Source organism: Meles meles, chromosome 21 (assembly GCF_922984935.1).
Source record: "Meles meles chromosome 21, mMelMel3.1 paternal haplotype, whole genome shotgun sequence".
NCBI lineage: Eukaryota > Metazoa > Chordata > Mammalia > Carnivora > Mustelidae > Meles > Meles meles.
The window spans coordinates 32,457,288-32,477,689 of record NC_060086.1 but is presented as its reverse complement, the minus strand read 5'-3'; the positions used below and the strand labels follow the sequence as shown (position 1 = coordinate 32,477,689).

Sequence of the window (20,402 nt, the reverse complement as noted above, 5' to 3'; positions counted from 1 at the left end):
ATTTATTTATTTGACAGAGATCACAAGTAGACAGAGAAGCAGGCAGAGAGAGAGAGGAGGAAGCAGGCTCCCCGCTGAGCAGAGAGCCTGATGCGGGACTCGATCCCAGGACCCCGAGATCATGACCTGAGCCGAAGGTAGCGGCTTAACCCACTGAGCCACCCAGGCGCTCCTCCAAAGGTTTTTTAATGACACGGGGGGAAACAAAATCCTATGCTATGGTCTCAACGGCATTTTTAAGTATCACAGAAAACTCTGATGATAGCACACAGAAATGCTGAAAGTGGTCATTCTGGATTGTGGGAATAAGAGTGATTTTCTTCCTCCTTTATATTTGTCTTTATTTTCCTTTATCTTTTTAAGCATTGAGGATATACTACTTCTGTAACCAGGAAATTTAACTGTTAGGTGGAGTGGGATGGATAACTCTTTTTTTTTTTTTTTTTTTATTTTATTTTTTTTTAAAGATTTTATTTATTTATTTGACAGAGAGAGATCACAAGTAGGCAGAGAGGCAAGCAGAGAGAGTGAGAGGGAAGCAGGCTCCCTGCCGAGCAGAGAGCCCGATGCGGGACTCGATCCCAGGACCCCGAGATCATGACCCGAGCCGAAGGCAGCGGCCCAAATCACCGAGCCACCCAGGCTCATAACTACCAAACTAGGGCTTCACAGAAGGGGGCATCTTTTTTTTTTTTCCTTAAGATTTTATTTATTTGAGAGAGAGACAGAGAAAGCACGAGCAGAGGGAAGGAGCAGAGGGAAAGGGAGAAGCAGGCTCCTCGCAGAGCAGGGAGCCCAACCCGGGGCTCGATCCCAGGACCCTGAGATCATGATCTGAGGAGACGGCAGACGCATAACCGACTGAGCCCCCCCAGGCGCCCCACGAATGGGCGTCTTGTTTACTGCCTGATCCAGGAACAGAGAACAAGGCCAGGCACATGGTGGGTGTTGGTTCACATGGCCCACCCGCTGTCGGGAGCAGATTAGAGCACAAAGCTCAGCCCTTTTCATAAAGGGCGAACCTCAAAAATGGTACCAAACCCAATACAGCCATAGGCATAGTTGTGGTTTTATAAAATAAGCACGGGACTTTTGACCTTAAACTGGAAACCACACAGCCTTCAGCCCCAAGTTCCGGGAGAAAAAGCAAACACGGGTTGCAGCTTTCACACTTGGCCTGCGTTCCCTCCTGCAAAGAACTGAATGCAGCTGCTGTTGATGACTGAAAAAAGTTTTTATTTCCTTACGCGAAAGCACATTCCAAGTTAGGCTAGTCAGTTACACTGGGGCGAGTCCTTCTCACATAAGAGCCGGGGGTAGAATAAGTACTTTAGGTTGTAGTGAGTCTGGGCTAGGCAGTAAGCAATCTGCTTGTCACACTTGCACAAGAGCTCCTGGCACTTGTTCTCCGCGGGTCCTGGAAGAAGTGGGGAAACTGAGTTAGCGCGCGGCCTCGCAGACACCTGACAGTAAACACTAGGGAAGCCAAGAAGTGAGAGGCAGGCAGGGCCGTAAGTTGCATCTGCCTGGGACTTGGCAATTCGTGCGATCGCCGTCCTGGCAGCTTGGGGAGGGGGGAGACGTTGGCCCCTGTTTATGGAAAAGGAACCTGAAGTTGCCAGGGAAGTGTTTTCAGATGGAAAAGTCCAGAGTCCGAGCGACCTTCCGGCTTCTCCCGGCTTCTCCGCGTCAGTGTTAACACTATATCCCCTGAGGATCCGTGCGGAGGAGCAGTAGGTGTCCGAAGTGCCCGCTCTGCTACTTCCTAGCCGGGTCATGGTGCCTTCCAAGCCCAGTCCTCACTGGAAACGGGGGTGACAGAGAACCCCGTGCAGGGCGCCCAGCAGGGGCTTGGCAAGGGACAAGCACTCAGTCAAGGTTGGCTCCACCTGCGTCTTTCTGCCTTCCTTCTCCACGTCTCTCTCCCCAAGCTCCTTCGAGAGTGTCTTCCCTTTCCCTTCCAACCTGAGCCTGTCTTCCGGAGACGCAGAGTCTGCCGCTCCAGGGTCAATCTCCTTGCGCCTTGGTAATGGTTAGAAAGATTTCCTGATCCTCAAGGCCTCGCTTACTGATCGAGAAGGTATAATGCCTACAACAGCTTTGGAAATCCTGCCTAACCACGCCACCCAGTGCCTTTTAGTGTGGGCTTTTAATGATTCACATACATGTAAATACAAAACCCACCCACTACGGAATCCTTCCAAATTCCCTCCAGAGGCACAGTGAAGCCCCAGCTTTGGAGCAGACCAGCTCGGTCATGGATGTAGCAGTTCTGTGCCTTTAAACACATCGCTTCAACCCTTCTAGGGGTTTGCTCAGAGCGACACAGGGACACTAATAATCCCTGCTTCTAAGAGTTGCTGGGAGATTGAAAAGACGCCCAGCGGTTAAAATGCAGGGCATACAGTGGACACTCCATGCCTTGGACACTCGGTAAGCTGGAGTTGACCTCCTTCCGCGGCCAGCTGCTCTTGAAGGCTCCTCTCATGTTGCTTGTAGGGACGCCTGGGTGGCTCAGTGGGTTAAGCATCAACCCTCTGCTCAGGTTACAATCCCAGGGTCCTAGGATCGAGCCCCACCTTGGGCTCTGTGCTCAGCGGGGAGCCTGCTTTCCTTCCTCTCTCTGCCTGCCTCTCTGCCTACTAGTGATCTCTGCCTGTCAAATAAAATCTTTAAAAAAAATAAATAAAAAAAAAAAAACAATGTTCCTTGGAGACCCTCACAAGGTAAAGCACGAGAGCTTCCCAACTCAGGTCCATGGCAGCTTCAGGATCCTTGCTTTAAATCCCCTCATTTTTGAACAGTAAGTCAATTATTTAATTAAATAAATTATAATTTAATTCTATTACATGGTATTAAATTACATTAAATTTTTTTAAAAATTAAGAATAAATTCTATCATTGCCATATAGAAAACCAAAAATCTTATAAATAGAAGAAACTGATGGAAAATCAAACCAAACGAAAATACAACAAAAACCAGTGGGAGGCTAGTTAGATGCTCTTGCCTATCTAAAGGCTGTAAGCCCCAAATCGGGGTGTCTTGGTTAAAAATGGTGATTAGCAAGTGCAAGAGAGGTTTAACCTCTCCAGCTGTCAGACCATCCCACAACCAAAGCTTCCTCCTCGCCCCTAACTGGAAAAATTAACAGAAGACCGAAAGAGAACATCCTCGTCATGTAAATTCATCATGAAGCTTTCAATATGCTGGAAAACTACTGAAAGGGAGGACCAAGACACAAACACCCCCAGATCCAAAAACCTGTGTCTAAACGCTCTACAAGATGCCTTGGTTATAATTCGTTACATCGATAACAAGAAGTTAGGATGATGGGTGCCAGTGTGTGTTTTGTGCATTTATGCAGAACTGGGAACTGAGCAAAGGCTCCATGGTCCCCATCTCGCCCAGCCCTCAGGGCTGCGCCACAGGCACCCCAAGCTTCCAGAGGAGAAATCCAAGTTTCTGCAGGAGAAATCCAAGTCACCTCATGACCTATCTGCGGGAAGGGCACGGACTCGGGGGACACGCCCACACACACGATTCCTGTTTGTAACACAGGGTTTTTAATAGGGTTTTAATGACATGAGAAACAGTGTACGCTTCAGCGAAAAAATAAGGAGTACAAAACATACTGCCATATATATTTTTTACACCTGATCCTAGCCAAAAGGCCGAGAAGCGATGCCTTATGTTTTTTTAATGATGCACTTGAAAAAGACGGGAAAAGTACCAGGAGGTTAGTCAAGGGGTTGTCTGTATAGTACCAATGGAAGTTTTGTTTCCTGTAAAACTTACATTTTATAATCTCAGAGGTTTCTACTTTGAGCCCTATGATACTTTCCTCACAGAGAAAGCCATCTCAAAATTTGAAGGATCGCTATTTCAAGGTGTAATCTAATATATCTGTTAGATTTAAAATGTCTGTACCACCTGGTCTCAGTGCCAAAAAGAGGTGACCTATGGGGGCCTTAGTGGCCTTCCTGCCCCCTCATAGTTACCAGGTTCCCCCCTTACTCCTTCCCAAGCATCTATAAATAAATATGATACACATTTTTTTTTTCAGTGCCCTTGCCATGTAAATTCTCCTTCAAGAAAAGTCCCCGAGGGGCGCCTGGGTGTCTCAGTCTGTTAAGCGTCTGCCTTCAGCTCAGCTCATGATCCCAGGGTCTTCGGATCGAGTCCCGCATCAGGCTCCTTGCTCAGCAGGGAGTCTGCTTCTCCCTCTGCTGGCAGCCCCCCCGGCTTGTGTTTTCTCTTTCTCTCTCACAAAATAAATGAAATCTTAAAAAAAAAAAAAAAAAGAAAGAAAGAAAGAAAGAAAAAAAAAAGGAAAGTCCCTGAACCAGCCCACAAGCCCTTTCTGCATACAAATACTAGGGATGGCTCAAACTCACCATCAGACCCAGCGGTTCTAGGGCTCGATGCTACAGAACCTCACGCAGGTGCCCAAGGATTTATGAGCCACACAGGCTCTGCAAACACGGGCAGCAGTCGCTGGGCAAGTGGACAAAACAAAGTACCTTCACGTCCCAGACCAGTTGTTCTCAACCGTGGGCATTTGGCAATGTCTGGAGACGTTTTGGGTCATCACACTGCGCGGGGGGGTCCTGTTACTGGAGTCAAACTGTCAACACTATCAAGACTACAACATTTTGCCATGGGTTATTATCTTGCCTTATTTTATTTTTTTTTTAAAGATCTTATTTTTAAGTGATCTCTACACCTAACGTCAGGCTCCGACTCACAACCCTGAGATTAAGAGTCACAGGCTCTACTGACCAAGTCAGCCAGGCGCCCCTTATTATCCCGCTTGAAAAGAATGAGGTGGACCCCTATGTTCCAAGATGCCTAAGACACGACGTTAAGTGAAAAAAATAAAATATAGGTAGTATGATCTGATATTATATGTATATATACGCATATGTGTGTGTGTGTGTGTGTGTGTGTTTACACAGACATACAAATCTGAAAGAAGTGATGCCAACCTTAACAGAAACTCGTTAACTCCAGTAGGTGCAATTTCACTGTCTACGTTAGAGTATTTCTTTCTTTTTTTTTTTTTTTTAAGATTTATTTATTTTAAAGAGAGTGAGCAAGTGGGGGGGAAGTGGCAGAAGGAGAGAAAGAGAGAGGTTCTTTGAGCACGGACCCTGCCGTGGGGCTCGATCTCACAAGCCTGAGCCATGACTTGAGCCGAAACCAAGAGTTGGATACTCAACCGACTGAGCCACGCAGGCGCCCCCTCTGCCTTACAGTATTTCCTTAGCGTTTGGGTTTTTCGCAACAAACACATGTTGGGTTTGAATAAGAACAAGCAGGCGGATGAATGGACAGATCGATGATGATGGGTAGATAGATGGGTGACAGATAAAAAAAATAATGCATAAAAATCAGTAACAGAACAAGACCATCCAGCAGCAAGCCCTCTGCCTGTAGATGTCCCCTGGGCTGCCTCACAAGAGACACAGGGCACCCCTAGAGCGGCATGACCCCATGGACACCCGAGGAAAGAGCCACCCTGAAGCTCCAGGGTGGTCTTGTTCCCGCAGAGCTGGCTGTCTAAGGACAGGCTCGCTGGGACGAGTGCCCATGCCATTTCCTCTCCTCTCGCGCATCCATCTGTATATCCTCCCCAAGACTGCTGTCACAGCCTCATAACCAGTGCCTGGCTTCCATTCCTCTCCTTCCAGGATATACTCCATACCGCAGTCAGAGGAGTTCAGTTAAAATGCAAATCAGATCATGTCCTTCCTCCGTTCAAAACCCTGGCTCCCCATCTGAGTGGAATGCTTTCAACGTTGTGTACAATCCAGACCCCATCGCACTGACATCTTCACCCTCCACCCTCATCTAAATGACTCTGCCCCAGCCTCACCATCCTCCTTGAGCTTCTTGGACCACCCAGACATTCATTCCTGCCTCAGGGCCTTTGCACTGGCTATTCCCACCACCTCTTTGCTTGGCTCCTCTCACATTCCCCAGGTCTCTGTTTCAATAGCATCTTATCACTGTTTCTCTGGCCCCAGGCCATTCTATATAAAAGAGTATCCCTGACTCTGCTCCCCTGCATTTTTTTATTGAGGTGAAATACCCAAAACAAAATTTACCATTTTGATGTGCAAAAGTCAGCGGCATTTAGTACCTTCACAACATTGTGCAACCATCACTCCTATCTAATATATCCAAAATATTTCTATCTCTCCCAAAGAAACTTCATACCCATTAAGAAGTCACTCCTCATCACCCCTCACCGGAGTCACTGATCTCTCCGGGCAACCACTAACCTGCTTTCCATCTCTATGGATTTGCCCGTTCTGCACATTTCATGAAAATGGAGTCACACACTATGTGACCTTTTGCCAGAAGCCAGAGCTTCTTTCTCTTAGCCTCATGTTCTCAAGATTTATCCCACTGTAGGTGAAGGTATGATGAAGGTGACCTTCACCTCACATAGTTGAAGGTATGATGCTTCATCTGGTTTTTTCCAACACAGTACTTACAGCAGCAAAGAGCACAGACCCTATATCCCATCTTCCTCCCTTTGGACTACAGAGCCTTGCTCTCTGTCTTGCCAAAACCCTAGCATGGGGCCGGGCACAGAACAGATTCTCAATAATACATGCTGGGAGAAGGACGGGGAAGCCATACACCATTTCCGATCCTCACACAAACTCAGCATCTAAATTTCATTACTCTCATTTTACGGATGAGGAAAGCAGAGCTCAGAGGGATTCAGTAACTTGTCCAAGATCACAGCACTAAGCAGCCGGCGAGCCAGGATTCCAGCCCCAGATCAGCTGCTCTAACCCCTGTACCTGCCTTGCACTCCAACCCATCTCCCTGCACAAAAGAGTGTCTGTCTCTTTGTTTGAGAGAGACAGAGAGGGAAGGAGCAGGGAGCAGAGTGAGAGAGAGAATCTCAGGCAGGCACCTCGCTCAGCACGGAGCCCAATCCGAGCTTGATCCCACGACCCTGAGATTATGACCTGAGCTGAAATCAAGAGCCATACTCTTAACTGACTGAGCCCTCCAGGCGCCCCAGAAAGTTTCTTTCAAAAGCAAGCCGTGGTCTCCCTTCACTCCATAGCCTCAGGAACACAACTGCCTCATGTTATTCAAGAAAAATAAAAGCTTAAAAGGAAAAAACAGCCCCCAAGGATTAAGCTTAAAATAAAGGTCTGCCAGTAAATATTACCATAGGCTTTAAAATTTTTTAAATATATTTAAGTCAGGTCCAGAAGTGGAAAATGAGGCAACACCTGTAATTAGGTAAACGGCTATGTTCGGAGGATCTCCAAACAGAAGAAGAGAATATTTTTAGCCAAAAACAAATGCAGAAGAGATATTTTGGTTCTTTTCATTTGGTTCAGGGCGGGCGGTTCTGTAAACAGGCATGAGCTCCACCAGCAGACACACCAAAAAACAGTTTACAGACATCGCTTTCACGTGCTTAGCGGCAAGGGGTTGAAGGGAGAAGGGAGAGAACTTTAACCGATTTCCCAGTCAAGTCCCATTTCACCTCCTCTCTGCCCACCCTGGGGCTGGGCAGTCTGGGGACAGTCTGTGGACAGGGGGGTGTGCCCCGAGAGGGCACATGACCATCACATTAAGTGAGTCCTTTCTTTCCCTGAGCTGCTTTCAGTTCCCCGGGCTTGAAATAAGAGGCCTGGACAAATCAATGTCTGGGATACTTTCGGTCCTAAACATTGATATTATGTCTCCATATTAATTCAGCTTTGCTCTTATACCAACTGCTACTTCATGCAAAGGAGATACAGCTAAGAGTCCACGAATCTCTAAGACCATCCTTCCAGTAACTCATATTGGCTTCCTTCCCTGCAGCTCAGGAGTAGTGGGTTTAATGGAAAGTCATGCCAGATCCTCCGTTCTCTCTAATGGAGGTAGTGGAGGTCAGAGAGAGGTTCAGATCAGGTTGGCAGCTGGAGGAGAAGGGAAGAGAAAGAGTAACAACCCAGTCCAATCTGTTTATCGTGTTATAAACCCCCTTTTCATCTTTGCAACACCCATCTTCCAGGTAAGGAAACTGAGGCACAGGGAAGTCATCCATCTAGGGCCATGTGAGTCTCAACAAGGGTACCAAGACTATTCAGTGGGGCAAAATGAGTCTCAAATGGTGCTAGAACAACTGGATATACACATGAAAAAGAATTAAGTTGGATTCCTACCTCACACTATATACAAACACTAACTCAAAGTGGATCAATGACCTAAATGTAAGAGTTCAGGGGCACCTGGGTGGCTCGGTTGGATAAGCATCTGCCTTTGTTTGGCTCAGGTCATGATCCCTGGGTCCTGCACTCTGCACTGGGATCCCTGCTCAGCAGGGAGATTGCTTCTCCCTCCCCTGTTCTCTCTGCTTGTTCTCTCTCTCTCTCTGCCAAATAAATAAATAAAATCTTTTAAAAGAACAAATAAAAAAATGAAAGAGTTCAAATTATATACTGTTAGAAGATTAAAGGAGTAAGTTTTCATGACATAGGATCTGACAGTGGATTCTTAGGACACCAAAAACACAGTCAACAAAAGACAAAACAGATATGTGCATCCGAGATGTTATCAATAAAATGCAAAGACAACCTACAAAATGGGAGAAAACATTTGCAAATCACAAATCTGATAAGGGTCTAGGATCCAAAATATATAAAGAACTCTTATAACTCAATAACAAAAAGATAACCCAATTAAAAATGGACTGGTGGGCTCAGTCCATAGAGCATGGGACTCTCAACCTCGGGGCTATGAGTTCAAGCCCCATGTCAGGTGTAGAGATCACTTAAAAATAAAAACATTAAAAACATATGAACAAATAAGTAAAAAAATAAAAATGAGTAGAAGACTTGAATAGACATTTCTCCAAAGAAAACAATCACATGAAAAGATGCTCAACATCATTAGTCATCAGGGAAACGCAAACTCAAACCACGATGAGATACACTCAATGCCCCCACTAAAAGCAAGGAAACAAAACAAAAAGGAGATAACAAGTGTTGACAAAACTGTGGAGAAATTGGATCCCTCATACAAGGCTTATGAGAACATGAAGATGTGTGGCTTCGATAAAAAAGCTTGATGGTTCCTCAGAAAGTAAAAAGAGAATTATCAGATGACCCAGCCATTCCACTCATAGTGATATCCCCCAAAGAAATGGAAACAGTGCTCAGACGAATACTCTCTCACAAATGTTCAGAGTAGCACTGTTCCTGGCCCTCAGCAGGTACAAAAAACCCAGTATAAACAGTGTGGTCTATCCCTACAAAGGGAACGCTACTCAGCCATAAAAAGGATTGACACTGAGGCACCTGGGTGGCTCAGTGGGTTAAAGCCTCTGCCTTTGGCTCAGGTCATGATCTCGGGGTCCTGGGATCAAGCCCCGAAACGGGCTCTCTGCTCAGCAGGGAGTCTGCTTCTCCCCCACCCCCGCACCTGCCTCTCTGCCTACTTGTGATCTCTATCTGTCAAATAAATAAAATCTTTAAAAGAAAAAAAAAGGAATGACGTTCAGCTGTGTGATACCACATGGAACTTTGAAAATAGGATGCTAAGTGAAAGAAGCCAGACGCCGAAGGCCACAGATTGTATGAATTCATTTATAGGACATATTATATATATTTCATTTATGTGAATTATATACATAATGTTATATATAATATATTCTGTTATTATATGTAATGTAATATATGTAATATATAGTTATATATTATATACATTATATATGATATATAGTTATATATCATATATATATCATACATATTATATATATTCATAGTTATATATCAAATATATTATGTATATAATATATAGTATATATATAGTTATATATCATATATAGTTATATATCATATATATTATAGTTATATAGTTATATATCATATTATATGTAATAACAATAAATATAAATGTAATAAATAACAGAATAAATATAAATATAATACCAGAATAAATATATAATATTCTGTTATATATTTATTATATATATAATCATAGAATTCAGTTGAGATATATGTTATATATAATAACAGAATTCAATATATATATATGTGTGTACATAAAATGAGAATTGGTAGACCCATATATATATATAAAATTAGAATTGGTAGATCCATAGAGATGGAAAATAAATTTGGTTGCCAGGTGCTGACGGGAGGGGGAAGGAGGACTGACTGCTGAGTGGGGTTTCTTTTGAGGTAGAGGGTGGGATTGGAAGAAAATCTTTTGGAGCTAGACAGAGGTGGTGGATGACATTATGAATGTATTAAATATCACTGAAGTTCATACTGTAAATGTTTAATGTTGCATTATGTTTATCTCTATTAAAAATAAGAAAGAAAAAAAAGTTACGGGACCAGTTTCTGGGTCAGCAGCCTTACCTACCTAGTACCTGTACTATTACTTCCTCTACTTACTTGTTTTATAAGTTTTTTTTTAGATTTATTTATGTATTTATTTGAGAGAGAGTGAGAGCATGAAAGGGGAGAAGGTCAGAGGGAGAAGCGGACTCCCCTTGGAGTTGGGAGCCTGATGAGGGACTCGATCCCGGGACTCTAGGATCATGACCTGAGCTGAGGGCAGTCGCTTAACCAACTGAACCACCCAGGTGCCCTAATACTTTTGTTTTTAAGTAATCTTCCCACCCAACATGGGGCTCAAACTCAGGACCCCAGATCAGATCAAGAGTCACACGCTTCACCAACTGAGCTAGCCAAGTGCCTCATTACTTCCTTTTCTTTTTTTTTTTTTTTTGAGAGAGACCAAGTGCGCACCTATGAGTGGAGGAGGGGCAGAGAGAGGGGGGGAGGGGATCGAGAGAATCCCAAGCAGGGATTCACAGGGATTCACTCTACAACCAGCATGTGGAGCCAGACATAGGGCTCAATCCCACAAACCTGAGACCACAACCTGAGCCAAAATCAAGAGTTGGATATTCAACCAACTGAGCCAACCAAGCACCCTATTTCCTATTTTTAAAATGGATTCAGCTTTTTTACTCATTTGAAAGGAACCTATACCTATACATGGAAAATACCATCCATCAGAAGGTAATTTTTGTTTTTAAGATTTTATGTATTTATTTGACAGAGAGAGACACAGCGAGAGAGAGAACACAAGCAGGAGGGCTAGGAGAAGGAAAGCAGGCTTCCCGCCGAGCAGAGAGCCTGATGCGGGGCTTGATCTCAGGACCTGAGCTAAAGGCAGACGCTTGACCAACTGAGGCACCCAGGCACTCCAACACTTAACATTTTTAATTGCTGTTTTATTTTTCTTTCAACTTCCAGAGTGTCTGGCCACATAAAGTGTACAATGAAGTTAGGATGGATTTTGATACAATTTTCCTCATTAAATACATGCTGCTTACTGGTAAAGAAAGATACATAGATATATGGGTAGGTGGAGAGAGAGATAAATAGGAAGAAATTTTTTTTTAATGGCAGAATTCAGTTGATGAATGGAAGTGTTCTTGGATCTAAGCCTGTTCTCTCTGTTAAAAAAAAATTAAATCATCAGGTGTTCCAGGGATGTTAAAGCTAAACTAGCACAGAACTGAGACTTTCCCCTCCACCAGTTAGAAGGATTAAAAGAGAGGGGCACCTGGCTGGCTCAGTGGTTAAGCATCTGCCTTCAGCTCGGGACATAATGCCGGTGTCTGGGGACTGAGTCCAACATTTGGCTCCCTGCTCAGTGAGGGAGTATGCTCCTCCCTCTCCCTCTGGCCCTCTCCCTGACCTCTGCTTTTTCTCTCACTTTCTTCTCTCAAATAAATAAATAAAATCTTTTTTTTAAAAGAAGTATTTATTTTCCATAACCAAATGAAGAGCACAAGGGAAGTGAAATAGGGTAATTGTCACTTGGCCTCAATGCAAGGCAATGGGGCATGGTGGGGACTGGGGTAGATGGGAGAGAGAGGCCCTGCCTATAACTGGCAGCCTCTCTAAGCTCCCCCCAATGGTTGCTACCGGGTCTGATGCTATTGGAACTCCCAATTTTTTTTTAAAGAAAACTGGTCATTCAGAAATTCAGATTTTTTTCATGTGACCTATTCTGATTTTTCAAATACTGGTCCAAATTACTTTTCTAAACACTGTGCAGGTGAAGCAAGACATCTGCAGGACAAACATGGCCCAGGGGACACCAACCTGCACTATTCTGAGAGATGAGGGCACCACATTCCAGAGAGAGGAAGGGGTTTTCCTGGGGTCCCCAAATGGTAAGTGGTAGGATGTCTCTAGAGCACGGGCTTGTTCCACTGGCTCAGCCTTAGGGAAGAAGGGCCAGTGAAATGAACACAAGCTCAGTCCAAGTTCTACATCCCCCCTGCACTCACTAGGTGGGTGGGCCCCCAGCCCCAGCGCATGGCCTCTGGTGCTCCTAGGGCAGGACATTTGGGACTGGAGCCTCAGAACCATGGTGTGGGGGGGTCATCAAACCACTCCACGGCGGAGCTGGCCTGCATCTTGAGAGGATCACATGCTGGGGCATGCGGTTGGGGGAGGACACAGACACAGGCCCTTCTCACCAAGCTTTTTCCTTTCATTTTCTTTTGCTCTAATGCCTGTCAGAGTAATTTGCAGAGATCGGGAACTTCAGCCTTACACAGGTCAGGCCGTGCACTCCTTTTCTTTCTAAGCTTTGACTCAAAAGTAATTCATGAAGACATTCTCTTCGTAAAGGAGGAGACACGTTACAGGAACGTGAACTTGCCTTCCACCGCCCCTGCCTCAGTCTGATCCTGTGCCTGGGGATGGCCACAGCCCCCTGCAGCCCACCACATATCTCTACATACCTTTTTCTGAGCTTTGCAAGTATCTGCAGGTCTCTGTGGAAAGTAAGCATGCTACTATGTTGCAAGCTGCTTCTTCTTCTTTTTTTTTTTTTTTAACAGAAATTGTGCTTCGCTGGATATGTCATCCTGTGGTTTGCTTTTCCGCTCAACACTTTCTCATGTCAGCCTGACTTTCTACCTTATCCCTTTCTCTGGGCTGCAGAGTCGTCCACAGTAAGAACACATCACAGGTTTATCTATCCACACCCCCAGCTGATGGAGATCCAGGTCGGTTATACCTGGTGTCCTTCCCTTTTTGGCTTTTGTCCTGATTTCTTTGTCTATTTCTCTGAGTGCTCTGTGTTAAAGATCACTTAGAGTAGATAACCCCCTGGGCGGGGGGTCCCTGCAGGGCTGGGAGAGAAGGTGAGTTCCTGCAGCCAGGATGATGCCTGGGGCCGCTGGGGGAGGGAGGTGCAGGCCCTGCTGGGGACTCACCGCACACGATGCTCTGATTGACACACTGCCAGGAGTAGCGCTCAACCTTGGGTCTGCAGCCAGCCTGCTCAGCCTTCGTGTAGCAGCAGTCGTGCTGGTGACAGCACCTAGGCAGACAGGCAGACCAGCAGGTGGGTGGAGGAACGGACCATGGGTAAGTGAGGACACACAGGGAGCCAGCATCTTCTGGTCCAAGCTGGGTCCCCGAGAATCCCCACCTCCCAGTGTGTGGGGTCCCTTGCCCCCTGCCGGCCTCATTCTATGTCTCTGAGTTCTAGCACACCTGCCTGCTTCTGGTGCCGGGAATGAGCAGAGCCCCACCTGCCTCCTGACTTTGACCTTGCATGGGACCTGCCCTCTGCCAGGGATGGCTTCCTGCCCATCCTTCCTCTCTACAGGTGTCAGCCCCGATCCCAAGATGTCACCCACCCAGCTCCCAAACTCCCCAGTCTATGACGGTCTCCTGATTACACCCTCTCATAAAACTGGGTTCCTTCCCTTCAGGGCAGGTTTATGACGAGACTCTCATTTTAGGGAAAAGATGGATGAACCTCTGTCCTCCTCACTGGCCAGAGCTCTGTGCAGACAGGACCATTCTGTCCCCAGTGTCCAGCCCAGGGTCTGCCACATAATAGGACATCAACCATAATAATAATAATGATAATTTGCTGTCGAGAAATTCTGAGAAACATCCACAAATGTCCCCAAACCTGCCCATCATTCATTCATTCACTGGCGCTGTCTCCATCCAACCACTAGTCCCACTGTGTCCAGGGCCCCCAGTGGGACCCAGCAGGGAGAGGTCAGCCAGATGTGCTCTGCTCTCAAGGAGCCTTCAGTCTGCTGATGGAGACAGACCAGCCATCGGACACCACATCCGTGGTGAGAAGTGCTGGAACATGGGATAAGGGGACGGGGACTCTGGGATCCCAAGGAGGGCAATGCCTGAGCTACATCTGGGAGAATGTGTAGGAAGAAGACAGCCATGCCCGAGAGCCTTGGAAACACAAGACTAAGCAAAGACCTGTCTGGGACAGTCAAATCCTCCAAGCCGGGGAAGTGAGACCCTCACATTGTCCCCTCCGCCACCTCCTACTAGCTGTGTGGAAATGGGTGAGTGGCTGTGCCTCCCTGAGCCCCCAGGGACGGCCCTCCTGCCAGCCTCTGAGGATAAAGGAAAGGAACTCACGGAAAGATCTACACCCACAGCCTAGCACAGAAGGGGCATTTCACTCAGGGTGCAGTGATTAGGGGCATAAATCCAGACAGGCTGCCCAGGTTCTGATCCCAGCCCCCACCCCTCACTGTCTCTGTGGCCCCAGACAAATTATTTAATCTCTCCTGCCTCAGTGTCCTCATCTATGAAATGGGATTGTTGTGAGGACTGAGAGGACTTCTCAGAACAGTTCCTGGTGCATAACAAGTCTGACCAACTCTGTTATTTTTGCAGCCCAAGTAATTCATCCCAGGGCCAGGCTGGGGGATAGCTGGCCCCCTGGGGTTTGTCCTCATTGGTCACATCACCCAGAGGGCCCTCTGCCTGCAAGGTTGTACCATGTGCTGGGATCATGCTAGTCCAAACAGAAACCTCAGTTGTGGGTATTTCCTTAAATAAGTCTTAACTACTCCAGGTGGTGGGGGACCTTCTAAGAACAGGTCCAAGCACGCACTCACCAGTCGATGGCGTCGCGGGGCTGGCCATGGCCTCCCAGACCACAATAGCATCCGTAGCTTATGTAGGACAGGGGGCTGCGGTTGCCAACACAGTTCATGGTCCCTGCCAGTTCTAGAAGCCCACGCCGGTGCACGTGTGACCTCTGGGAAGCTAGAGGGAAACAAAGGTCAGAGGCTGCAGGGCAGGGCTTGGGGAAGGGCTATAGTCTGAGAAGCGCTTGGATGACCGTTTGGGTTTGAATGCTGGATCTCCTACTTCCTCACTGTGTGACCTCAGACAACTTACTCAACCTCTCTGGGCCTTGGTTTCCTCATTTATGAAATAGGGAGAATGAAATGCCATCATGCATGTAAAGCCCCTGGCACACGACAAGCTCTAACTATTATTAATGTCTTCAAGGCAGCCCTGAAAGAGAAAACAAGTCACAGAGCCACAGCATCCAAACAATCGCACCACTGGGCCTTTGCACAGGCTGGCCCCTCTTCCTGGAATGTCCTGATTTCCAGTCTCCTGCCCTTGTCTACTCCAGATGAAGTCAGACAGCTAGTTCCATATCAAATGTCTGTCCAGTTGACTGTGCTGGGCACTGGGAATCAGAAATTAGCTAAACAGGGTTCCTGCCACCAAGGAAGGCTCCCCTGCCCCCCAACATGTCCCTCCAGACTTTGGGGCAGGTCTTTTATTTCTTCCTTTACTTTCAGTGCCCAGGCATGGCTTCCTCCCACATAGAGAGGCCCTGAGGCCTGAGCCCAGCCACCTGTCTGGTTTCCCGGGCAGCTCTGACACACAGCACTGCACACAGGAGGGACGACCCCCACAGTCACACAGCCAACAGGAGCCTGATCCGCCTGGGGGGTTCTCACCCAGGCTCTGACCTCCAGACCAGTGCACCTTCCTCTTCACCCAGTGATGGCAAGGGAAGGAGGCCTGCCAGGGTGACTGAGCTGAGAGGCACCAATGGGGCCACTGCTTGGGGTCAGGGACCTCTAAACCCACTGTGACCGGGACATCCGATGATCCCAGAGCATCCTCCTTCTGGTGAAGGCCACGAATGAGTCTGGTCTCTGGCACTGATCAGTAAAACCAAACAGAGGGACACCTGGGTGGCTCAGTGGGTGAAGCCTCTGCCTTCGGCTCAGGTCATGATCCCAGGGTCCTGGGATCGAGCCCCGCATCGGGCTCTCTGCTCCGCGGGGAGCCTGCTTCCTCCTCTCTCTTTGCCTGCTTCTCTGCCTACTTGTGATCTCTGTCAAATAAATAAATAATCTTAAACCAAAACAAAACAAAACAGAGCAGCAGTAAAGAGTGCGATCACTTGAACCTCACCCCATCCCAAGCACCGCGCTCCAAAATGGACTGGCGCCTCTTGTTGTCAACAGCATAGCCTCCTTGTTTTGCGGGCAACTGTTATCCCATTTACAGATGGGGAGACTGAGGCTTAGAGAAGCACAGGGCTGGCGCGGCCCAGAGCAGAAACTCACACGGGAGCCTGCCGGATTCCTGGGTGTCCGCTCTCCGCCGCTTGGGGCCGGAGGAGCCAAGCCGGGTCTGTGCATTGTGTCTCACCTCTTTTCATCTAAAACGAGTTTTCAGGGCCACATGGGTGGCTCAGTCGAGTAAGCATCTGCCTTCGACTCGGGTCATGATCCCAGGGTTCTGGGATCGAGCCCCATGTTGTTGGGCTCTCTGCTCAATGGGGAGCCTGTTTCTCCCTCTCCCTCTTCCTACTGCTCTCCCTGCTTGTGTGCTCTCTCTCTCTCTCTTACTGTCAAATAAATAAAATCTTTCAAAAAAAATTTTTTTAAGCAAGTTTTGATCATCCTGACTTTTTAGAAGAGTCCAGGCCAAAATTAAACCCATTGCTGTTTTTTTCTCGGTGGAAAAAGTACCGTATTTGTGGGGGTGGGGGAGTAGAGATGAGTTAAATAGAGAGACAACGTAGCAACCAGTTAAAAGTTTCTCCTTCCTCTCTGGGTGACCAGTCCTCGCTCTCCGGGAACTGGCCAGGTGCTGCTCCCTGCTGCCCACACATCTGCCCGAAACCGCCCCCCCCCCGCCCAGCACCCAGCACCGTGGCTCCCACCACCGTCCAGATAAAGCTCAGGGCCTCAGCCCAGAGGCCCTGCATGAGCGGGCCCCTCACACCTTCCCAGGTCCTCTCTCAGCAACCCCACGCAGACCCTGCTCATCATTAACTTCTCCTCCAGCCTAATTTCCCATCACAGACCTCCTGCAAGGCACATGCCCTCACCCCAAGTTCACCAGGCTCACCTGTCACCTCGTTCTATAACCGGCCTTGCCCCCAGGGGACTATAGGGGTCCTTACCACACTGTGCAGCTGTCTGCTTATGGAAGTGACCTTCTATTTATTTCTTGTAAAGATTTTATGCATTTATTTGACAGAGAGAGCACACAAGCAGAGGCAGCGGCAGGCAGAGGGAGAGGGAGAAGCAGTCTCCCCACTGAGCAGACAGCCCGATGTGGGGCTCAATCCCAAGACCGTCGGATCATGCCCTGAGCCAAAGGCAGGTGCCTAACCGACCCAGGCACCCCTGGGAGACCTTCTCGACTGGGAGATCTTTGAGGGCAGATCTCTGCTGTGGACAGCTCCACACACTGGGCTTCCAGAAAAGGTCCCTTGACCTCCGGACCCACCAAGCCCCACAACTCCCCATCCGAGCATACCTGAAATGGCCCCAGTCCTAACTCCATGCCCCAAGCTGTCCCCCACCGTGACCTGACCACACTCTGGCCATCTCAGGGTCCTGGGCACAGCCCTCCAGAGAACCAAGGCACGGGGCAGCCGTCCAGCACTGAGTTTGGAACCAAGGAAAACACTCCCTCCGTGCCAATTTAGGTGAGGTAGGTCATTCTGGGGTCTGTTTGCTCTGTCTGCCCGCGACAGCCTCTGCTTGGGAGTGCCAAGGCTGTCCAGGCGTCCCGTGGGCCTGAGTGTGTGTGTGTGTGTGTGTGTGTATGTGTGTTCCCTGCAAGGTACCTTTGCTGTGTCCCGGTGTGAGCCTGTCCATGAACCCTACACCTGCCTGCCCAGGTGATGCTGAAAGTGTCCTGTGCCTGCCTGTCTCCCTGCTCCTGGTGCATCTCTATATTTTCCTGTGAGTCGGTGTGCCTGTACACCCCAGAAACTGTCAGGTGCTGAGGAGACCTCTGCAAGGGTGATGGCCAAGGGCAGGTGAGAAAGCCACTTTCAGTTCTTCACCTGCCCCTCCCAGGTGTCCCCCCTGATAGCCCTACCTTAGACCTCAGCGACAGGTGGAGTGAAGGATCAGTTCACGGACCCCAGGCCCAGTGACTGGAGGGTGCCCCGGGACGGGTGAGGGGACAGGGCTGGGGGACAGGCTTCCTGGAAACCTGGTAAGGAATGCATCCGTGGGCTGGGAAAGGAGCGCTAGGAGCTCCTGGGGCCCCGGGGAGGGGAGGGGAGGAGGCTGAGGAGTTGGAGAGGCTGCAGAGGGACCGGAAGGCAGGGCTCCCCTTCCTCCGGGGCCGCACTCCTCCCTCACTCACCGGCGTGTCCGGGTCCCAGCAGCAGCAGGAGCAGCAGCAGCGGCAGCATTGCGGGCAGGCTCAGAGGCAGCGGACCCATCCGACGGCTGCAGGTGCCGGCCGCTACGGCGGCGGGTGTCCTCTTGGAGCCCCGCAACCCCCCTCCCCGCTGCCCCGCCCGGCCCCGCCCCCGGCCTCACCCAGCCCCGGGGCCCCGCGGGCAGGCGGGGCGAGCGCTCCCGGACCTCCGCCGCGGGGGGTGGCCCCCCCCCCACCCCGAATGCGCAACGGGCACGCGGGAGCGGAGGGAGAATCCCGGAGGGAGAATCCGGCTCCTAATGGGTCGGACTGGGAACTGGGGAGAATGGCCAAGGGAGGACGCGGGTCCGTCAAGGAGGAAACGAGCGACAAAGGTGCTCCGTGGACGGTGTCACCTGCAGCCCCCTCCCGGGGCTCACCTGGACGTCCGAAAGGAGCTCGACACCTGGGGGAGGGGGAGGAACTGAACTGGTCTTGAACATTTTAGTTTAGTTTAGGTTTTTTTTTTTTTTTTAAGATTTTATTTTATTAAGTCATCTCTACACCCAATATGGGACTGGAACCTCCAACCCCAAGGTCACTCTACTGACTGAGCCAGGCAGGCGCCTCTTAAACATGTTAAACGCGGGAAGCTTGGCGCTCCTGCTACCCCTCGAAATCAACCTTCTGCAGACCCCACCCCCACCCCCACACCACCCTATTAGGGAAATTGAGGCCGTCAAAGATTGCCCCACGACAGAGCTGGAATGGTGGGGGTTGGGGAGAGGGGAGGCTGCAGAGGTGTGGAAGCAAAGCCCACAGCCCATCGCCCTTCCGCCTCCGGCGGGCATCGCATCTGCGTCTGCGTGTCTGCTCAAGGGCAGTAAGGCTGTAAGGGTCAACGTGACCCCGGGAGATACAACAGAGCTGGAGCTCAGCATTGCAAAGAGATGTTTATGCTCCTTCCTTGGTCCCTGAGGCAAGCCCTATCCAGCTTGTCAGCAATTTCTGTTGATTTTGAGTCGTAACTACTTCTGAGAGTGGAACCCCCCAACCCTTCCCACCTTCCCAGGAAAGCGCTGGCAGAGATGTAGTAAGAAAGGGGATGTCATGGCTTACCAGCCATGGTGTGCTAAGGGCACCAGACCCGTGATCTTATTACAGCCTCAGATCCCGTGGTGTTCCCATGTCACAGGAAGAAACGGAGGATCAGAGAAGCTAAGAACCCAGAATTAGGAGAGGTCAGATTCCAGTGCCTTCTGGCACGGTGGTCAGTCTTCATGTACCTCCTTCTGTGAAAACCTGAGGCCTGGGGCCATCCAGGTGTCCCACACTGAGATCACTGTCCCACAGAACAGGTGTTCAATCAAGGCTTGCCCACTCGCGGAGCGTGGGTTTCCAACTCTCCCCAACATAGGGTAGAAATAGACATTTCTTCTAAGGGTCTCCCATGGACGATGGGGGAATGAAATAACCCATGTAAATCCAGGAGAAATGCTTTTGCTTTCAAGAACTTTCCCAGTTGAGGGGCACCTGGGTGGCTCAGTGGGTTGAGCCTCTGCCTTCGGCTTGGGTCGTGATCCCAAGGTTCTGGGATCGAGCCCCACATCGGGCTCTCTTCTCAGTGGGGAGTCTGCTTTTCCCCCTTTCTCTCTGCCTGCCTCTCTGTCTACTTGTGAGCTCTCTCTGTCAAATAAATAAATAAAATCTTTAAAAAAAAAAAGAACTTTCCAGGTTGATATGCACTCTGTTTTCCTGAAACTTGTAGTGAAACTTGTCATGAAAGGTCCATTATAATTAACAACTCGGGAAAGTCTGTTCTCAAGATCAGAACTGTTGTACCCAAACTCTAGCACTAGTTCTCCTCCATCATCTGCAAGGATCTTTTTTGCAGGATACTTTGCTCCCAATATGGCAGACGACTG

At 48.8% G+C, this 20,402-nt stretch overlaps 1 protein-coding gene across 1 annotated transcript; it reads right to left on the bottom strand.

The window, feature by feature from the left end:
* Positions 1-1,274: 1,274 nt before the first annotated feature.
* LOC123934057 (group 10 secretory phospholipase A2-like) lies at positions 1,275-18,607 on the bottom strand. The gene is made up of 4 exons (XM_045993952.1): positions 18,481-18,607; positions 14,952-15,102; positions 13,278-13,384; positions 1,275-1,417 (listed from the first exon to the last, which is right to left on the bottom strand). Exons 1-4 carry the CDS (start codon positions 18,557-18,559, stop codon positions 1,275-1,277), a joined length of 480 nt encoding a protein of 159 aa, XP_045849908.1. The 5' UTR covers positions 18,560-18,607.
* Positions 18,608-20,402: the final 1,795 nt, after the last annotated feature.

What these genes read in the sequence shown, in the direction of transcription:
- LOC123934057 (XM_045993952.1), bottom strand. Translation starts at nt 18,559, where the DNA reads ATGGGTCCGCTGCCTCTGAGCCTGCCCGCAATGCTGCCGCTGCTGCTG. An exon ending in CCCCGCGACGCCATCGACTG is followed by an intron (nt 13,385 to 14,951) that starts GTGAGTGCGTGC and finishes CTGTCTGCCTAG; the next exon opens with GTGCTGTCACCAGCACGACT. An exon ending in CAATCAGAGCATCGTGTGCG is followed by an intron (nt 1,418 to 13,277) that starts GTGAGTCCCCAG and finishes CACTTCTTCCAG; the next exon opens with GACCCGCGGAGAACAAGTGC.